Source organism: Vicia villosa, linkage group LG3, assembly GCF_029867415.1.
Source record: "Vicia villosa cultivar HV-30 ecotype Madison, WI linkage group LG3, Vvil1.0, whole genome shotgun sequence".
In the NCBI taxonomy this organism is placed as follows: domain Eukaryota; kingdom Viridiplantae; phylum Streptophyta; class Magnoliopsida; order Fabales; family Fabaceae; genus Vicia; species Vicia villosa.
The window spans coordinates 107,846,255-107,853,885 of NC_081182.1; the positions used below are offsets into that span (position 1 = coordinate 107,846,255).

A 7,631-nucleotide genomic window follows, 5' to 3' on the forward strand; every position below is an offset into this window, starting at 1 on the left:
GACAACTTCGTTGAAGATCGAAGGTCATTCAGAGGAGGCTAAGAGACTTGTTATGTTCCCGTTTACACTTACTGATGACGTAGAGGAGTGGTTTTACTCACTTCCGGCTGCAAGTATCACGACATGGCAAGAGATGGAAACGGCATTCCTCAATGAATATTTTCCTGCGTCGGTGTTTATCCGAAAAAGATACGATATTGTCAATTTCAAACAAAAAGAGGGGGAATCATTGGTGGATGCATACAAGAGGTTCAAAAGGTGTTTGACTGCATGTCCTACTCATAACATGGACGCTACCGAGCAAATGCAGAATTTCGTGAATGGGTTGCGACTAAAGACAAAGCAGCTTATTGATACCGCTGCTGGTGGTTCAACAAATTTTGCTACAGCCACAGTTATGAAAAGGATCATAGAGGCAATTGCTGCTAATGAGCATCTTGAGTTATATGATCGAACCATGAACCAACCGGAGGGCAAAATTGATTTGAAATTGCCAGAGCAGGTTGTTAAGATGGAGGATCAGATTGCTGCAGAGGTAGAGAGAAGGTTAAAAAAGATGAATATTGGAACTCAGACAGTAGCACAGGTGGAACCAGTTAAAGCGGTTCTTTGTGAAATATGTGGTGGACCGCACTTTGCTATGCATTGTGTGGCAACTCAAGAACAGGTTGAGCAGATTCATATGTTGAGGCAAAACAATCCTTATGCCAACACATATAATCCGGGGTGGAAAAATCATCCGAATTTCTCATGGAAAGACCAGCAAGGAAACGTCCAGAAGCCGGTTCAAGGACAACAACCATATCAGCCTCAGACTCAACAATACCAACCACATGGACAACAATATCGTCCGCAACAACAACCATACCAGCAACCTCAACAACAATACCAACCACAGGGTCCATGAAAGGCGGAGTGGGAAATTGCCATTGAAAAGATGGCCGCTCAAAGCTCCCAATTCCAAGAAGAGACACGTACCAATTTAAGGAACACCGGAGCCTCAATCAAGAACCTTGAAGTACAAATGAGTCAAATTGCTCAACACCTTGCAATTCCGCAAGCACCAGGAGCCCTCCCAAGCGCAACTGTTACTAATCCTAAAGACAATCAAAAAATCAATGCCGTCACTACACGGAGAGGGAAACCACGTGAAGTGGTGGAAAAGGATTTGGAGAGTGAGGATCAATTGCTTGAGGTGGAGCTGGACATAAGAGAGAATGAGCAAGTGGAAGAAGAAGTGGTAACACCAGCACCCGTTACGAAAGACAAAGTATTAACACCAACACCAGAAGTCAAGCTGCCTTACCCTCAAAGAAACAAGAAAAAGGGGCAGCAAGAAAAGAATTTTGAGAAGTTCCTGTAATTATTCAAAAAGCTGGAGCTGAACATTCCGTTGTTGGAGGCACTTGAGCAAATGCCCACCTATGCCAAATTCATGAAGGACATCATCGCTAAAAAGCGAACCATTGCAGACCACCCCATTATTCTAACAGAAACTTGTAGTGCTATTTTTCAGGGCATGAAGATACCAGTGAAAAAGAAGGATAGAGGAGCAGTTACTATCCCTTGCACTATTGGAGATAGATCTTTCAAGAGAGCTCTAATTGATCTGGGGGCAAGTATCAATCTCATGCCTCTATCCATCTACAAAAAGTTGGGAATTGGTGCAATCCAAGACACTCGGATGACTCTCCAATTTGCAGATCATTCGGTCAAGCGACCTTACGGAGTAGTCCAAGACGTCCTTGTGAAAGTGGATAAGTTTGTGTTTCCGGTAGATTTTGTAATTCTTGAAATGCCAGAAGACGAAGAGATGCTGATAATTTTGGGACGACCATTCTTGGAAACGGGGAGAGTCATGATAGATATGGATGGGGGCACTCTGACTTTGAAGGTTTATGATGAAGAGTTAAAAATCAATGTTCATAATACCATGAAGCATAAAGAGGATATTGGCACTAGTAGCAATATACAAGTGCTCCAACAAGTGGTAGAAAGTGATCATATGGAGAGTGTATTGCAATTACCTCTCGAAAAAGTTTTGAGCATGTCAATTTTTGGAGAAAATGAAGAAGCCGATGATAATGACTTGGAGGTGATATCAATGTTGGAAACTCAACCTATCTTTAAAGGTTCTCGAACACATAGGTGGGAAGATCTAAGGCAACCAATAGCATTGGGTTGCAATGAAGAAAAGCCAAAAAGTTCAGAATTGAAACAGCTTCCGGAGAATCTTAAATATGTTTTCCTCGATTCTGAAGAAAAATGTCCCGCCATCATTAGCTCGAGCTTGAAAAATATATAAGAAGACAAGTTAATTGAAGTTCTGAAAAAGTTCAAGGGGGCTATGGGTTGGAAGATTGAAGACCTCAAGGGAATAAGTCCTACGATGTGCATGCACAAAATTCTCATGGAAGAAGATCACAAACCGGTGGTGCAGCCTCAAAGGAGATTGAACCCAGTTATGAAGGAGGTAGTGAGAAAGGAAGTTGTGAAGCTGTTAGATGCAGGTCTTATTTACCCGATATCAGACAGTTCATGGGTGAGCCCTGTTCATGTGGTACCTAAAAAAGGGGGTACAACGGTGATAGCTAATGAAAAGAATGAGTTGATTCCTACCAGAACAGTCACTGGGTGGCGAGTGTGCATAGACTACAGAAGACTAAATCTGGCCACAAGAAAAGATCACTTTCCATTGCCATTCATTGACCAAATGTTAGAAAGATTGGCTGGGCATGACTATTACTGTTTTCTGGATGGGTACTCTGGATACAACCAAATTGCGGTTGCACCGGAGGATCAAGAGAAGACAGCCTTTACTTGCCCATACGGTATCTTCGCTTATAGAAGGATGCCGTTCGGGTTGTGTAATGCCCCAGCGACTTTCCAAAGATGCATGACTTCTATTTTTGCTGATATGCTTGAAAAGCATATGGAAGTTTTCATGGATGACTTCTCGGTTTTTGGTTCTTCCTTTGATAATTGTTTGGCTAACCTTTCACTTGTTTTGCAGCGATGTCAAGAAAGTAATCTGATCCTAAACTGGGAGAAGTGCCACTTCATGGTACGAGAAGGCATTGTTCTTGGTCACAAGATCTCCCACAGGGGAATCGAAGTTGATCAAGCTAAGGTGGAGGTTATCTCAAAATTACCACCACCTGTGAATGAGAAAGGTATTCGAAGTTTCCTTGGCCATGCGGGATTCTACCGCAGGTTCATAAGGGATTTTTCAAAGATAGCCAAACCGCTGACCACTTTGTTGGTTAAAGACAGGACTTTTGTATTCGATAAAGAGTGTGCCGATACATTTGAGACACTGAAAAATAAACTAGTGTCTGCACCCATTGTGATTGCCCCTGATTGGTCTCTACCCTTTGAGATCATGTGCGATGCTAGCGACATTGCAGTGGGGGCTGTACTTGGACAGCGGAGAGAAAAATTGCTTCATGTTATTTATTATGCCAGTCACGTTTTGAACCCTACACAGATCAATTATGCAACCACCGAGAAGGAGTTGCTAGCTGTTGTGTATGCCTTTGATAAATTCAGGCAATATCTGTTGGGTTCAAAAGTGATTGTTTACACTGACCATGCTGCTTTAAAATATCTCTTTGCCAAGCAGGATTCGAAACCCAGACTTCTGAGGTGGATTTTACTTCTCCAAGAGTTCGATGTAGAGATTCGCGACAAGAAAGGGTGTGAAAACACTGTTGCAGATCACCTTTCGCGAATGTCACCCATTGAGGAGACAGAAGAGCGGCGTCCAATAAAGGATGAGTTTGCTGATGAACACATCCTAGCTGTTATTGGAGTGCCTTGGTTTGCTGATTACGCAAACTACCTTGTTGGCGGTATAATACCTGACGATTTTGATTCTAACCGCAAGAAAAAGTTTGTTCATGATTGCAGGTTCTATCTATGGGATGACCCATACCTATACAAGAGAGGAGTAGATGGGCTGATAAGACGATGTGTGCCTAAGGAGGAGCAAAAGGATGTGTTGAGAGCATGTCATGACTCGGAATATGGAGGGCATTTTAGTGGGGACCGTACTGCCTCCAAAGTCTTGCAGTCAGGATTGTACTGGCCATCATTGTTCAAAGATTCCCAGGAAATGGTAAAAGAATGTGATAAGTGTCAGCGTACTGGGAACATTTCAAAAAGAAATCAAATGCCCCAGAATTTCATGTTAGAGGTGGAGCTATTCGATGTTTGGGGAATTGACTTCATGGGTCCGTTTCCACCATCATTCGGGAAGAATTACATCTTAGTTGCAGTGGACTATGTCTCAAAATGGGTGGAGGCGGTAGCTTTACCAACTAATGATGCAAAGGTGGTAGTCAAGTTCTTGAGAGAGAACATATTTGCTAGGTTTGGAGTACCGAGAGCACTTATTAGTGATGAAGGAACGCACTTCCTAAATCACCTCATGGAGAAACTCCTGCAGAAATACAATGTGAAGCATCGGATAGCCACCCCTTATCACCCTCAAACAAGTGGTCAGGTAGAGGTGTCTAATAGACAGCTCAAACAAATTCTCGAGAAGACAGTGAGTTCGTCGAGAAAGGATTGGGCAACAAAGCTAGATGATGCGTTATGGGCTTACCGAACGGCGTTCAAAACACCCATCGGGATGTCACCATACCAACTTGTTTATGGAAAAGCATGTCACTTGCCTTTAGAGCTTGAACACAAGGCATTTTGGGCAACTAAATTTTTGAACATGGACTTGTCTCTAGCAGGAAATTCTAGAATCTTACAGTTGCATGAATTAGAAGAGTTCCGGAATCGTGCGTACGAAAATGCCAAGGTTTACAAGGAACAAACCAAGAAGTGGCACGATAAGAGGATTCAGAAAAAAGAGTTTTGGGAAGGACAGCTGGTCCTTCTGTACAATTCCCGTTTGAAGCTTTTTCCGGGAAAATTGAGATCCAAATGGTCGGGACCATTTGTGGTTCATAAGGTGTTTCCTTACGGTGCAGTTGAAATAAAAAATCAAGCTAATGGAGACATCTTTAAAGTTAATGGGCAGAGATTAAAGCCATATTTCCAAGGTCAACCAGTTGGACAGGTTGATGTCATTCGTCTTGCTTAGTAGGACGATGGACCGTCGAGCCATGCGACGTTAAACGCAGCGCTCCGTGGGAGGCAACCCACGTTTGTTTCCGTTAACTTTCATTTTCTTTGTTTTATTTCGTTTCTTTTGTAGGTGGTAGAGTTTGGACCGGTAGACGCAACTAGAGTAAAAAGGCACGGAGAGTGTCCATTTTTGGTGCATTGAAAGCCATCAACACGGGCACCCGTGTGCAGTAACACGGCCCGTGTTGAAAACTGCCTGAAAAGAAGAAATAACAAATTTAAAAAAAAGTGGCTTCAGCACTTGCAACACGGGCGCCCGTGTTGCAACAACACGGCCCGTGTTGCCCTCAGCACGCCCCAAAATTTCAATACAGTTTTTTCACACGGCCGCCCGTGTGCAGGGACACGGACCGTGTGAACAGTGCGGGGCAGAATTTTTCAAATTTTTTTTAAAACCCCATGTGGGGCCCATCTCCATTATAACCAATCTTCTTCTTCTTTCCATTCATTCTCCCACTTTTCTTTCTCATCCTCCATTAAACCCTAGCCTCCACCTTCACTAAACTCATCATACCACCATCAACCACCCATCAAAACACCATAGTGCTTTCACAAAAGTTGTTCTACTCTCCATCCTCTTCACTTCTATCGGTTCAGATTTTTGATTTCGTACACTTTTATTTTTCCGAATTTTTCCTTGTGTTATTTGTGTGTTTTTGTTAACTTTTTCTTGCAGAGCTATTACAATGCCTCCCCGAAAGACAACCACACGCCGTAATGTTCGGGATGATTTTGCCGAACCCTCCCAACCGAGGCAGCGGGTCCGTCGCGCTCCAAGTCGGGCAACCGTTCGTAGAGGGGACCAAGAAGAGAATGCCCATGGCATTACGTTTGCACTTCCTGAACACAAAGCTAGGTATGATATTTTAGTGCAACGTAAATTGCTACCGACTAGATATATTTGTGATGATACTCTTACTAAGTTAGGCCTCAAAGATGAAGTCTACCGGATGTTTCACAACATCGGTATGTTGCCTTTTATGCTGTTTGAGGCACCGACTTATGAGGGCCTAACTTTGGAATTCCCGAGCACTGTAGATTTCAAATTGAGACACAAATGGAATGGCTCCGAAATGGAGTACTTTGGTGATCTTGAGTTTTATATGTTTGGGCATAAGCATGTGTTGTCTGTGGAAGAGGTAGGGGAGGCACTGAAATTACCGTCCTCTGGACCAGGGGCTGCCCCTGAAACTTTTCCTGCTTGTGAATTCTAGGAAGCCATTACTGGTGCAGCTGGGTACAATCCAAGCAAGGCTAAGGCCTCGGGGATTCATAACCCTTGTTTCCGTTATGCTCAGAAAGGTTTGGCTTTTACCTTGTTTGGGAGGGGGGATAGTACAGGGGTCTGTGCGAAAAGAGAGCTATTTTTGTTGCATAACATGATTGAGGTAAGTCGGGTGAATGTCGCTGCTTTTGCTGCTAACCACCTGAAGCAAGTTGGTAATGCTTCTTGTGGAGAGATTTCAGTTGGGGGAATGATCTCTCAATTAGCTGAGCACTTGGATTATGGTCACTTGTTGAATGATGAGCCTTCATTACCGGGTAAGAAAATTGATTTGCAAACTCTTGTAAATCAGAGGATGATTATAGTAAAACCTGGGTATTACTCACTAACTGTCCATGGACAGCATGTTATGGCACTACCTGCACTTGATTTTGTTTCTATTGCAAATCGTGCTAACTGGTTATATGTAGCAACAGGTGAGTTTATGGGTGAAAGCCCTCCACATGACCATGATTTTGCAGGTGACGACATGGAGGATGACCTCCCCGCTCAAGATCGCCCTGTCCCGCCTCCTCGGCAGTTTTTCCAGCACACTGTTGGATCATCTTCCATGACCCAGGATCAATGGGGGTGGGTACAAACGGAGATTGGCGCTCTCCGCACCGAGCAAACACGACAGGGTATTGAGTTGTTCAGACAAGGAGCAGTGGTGGATGATGTCCAGGAGATGATGCGACGCCTCATGTTGCAATTTCCTCAGGACCCTCCTCCTCCACCGCCTTATCAGTGAGATTGGTAATCTCCGTCACACTGGAATTAAAACATTGAGACAATGTTTAGTTCAAGTGTGGGGGAGGATCTATTTTTCTTTTGCTTTGCTTTCTGTTTAGTTTGTTTAATTTGAATTTTCTCTTTTGTCTTTCTGTTTTCATGTTTATTTCGAGTTTGCAGTGCTGCCATTGTGTTACCAGGTTGGATACAAGTCGGAGGGGGGCGAATGATTAGATAGTGGTTGAACAACACATCTCACACTTGATCTCTACAGGCACCACGGAAGTTGACACAATCAAAGAAAAGAAGGTTGGACGCAATGAGGAAAACACTGAACCAAGAGAGAGTATGGTGAACTTTGGAGGAAAGGAAATGGCAGAACACCTAGAGCACTTTGAAGCATGCAAGCTTAACCTACCCGGTGAGATGTCAGAGCCAAATTTATAACATCCTTATGAGAGCTAAGTCAGGTATGGCACTATTCACTTTGATTTTG

General features: G+C 43.5%; 1 protein-coding gene across 1 annotated transcript; it reads left to right on the plus strand.

The window, feature by feature from the left end:
• Positions 1-2,464: 2,464 nt before the first annotated feature.
• On the plus strand, positions 2,465-6,353 carry LOC131658762 (uncharacterized). The gene is made up of 4 exons (XM_058928022.1): positions 2,465-3,363; positions 3,910-4,696; positions 5,210-5,250; positions 5,816-6,353. Exons 1-4 carry the CDS (start codon positions 2,465-2,467, stop codon positions 6,351-6,353), a joined length of 2,265 nt encoding a protein of 754 aa, XP_058784005.1.
• Positions 6,354-7,631: the final 1,278 nt, after the last annotated feature.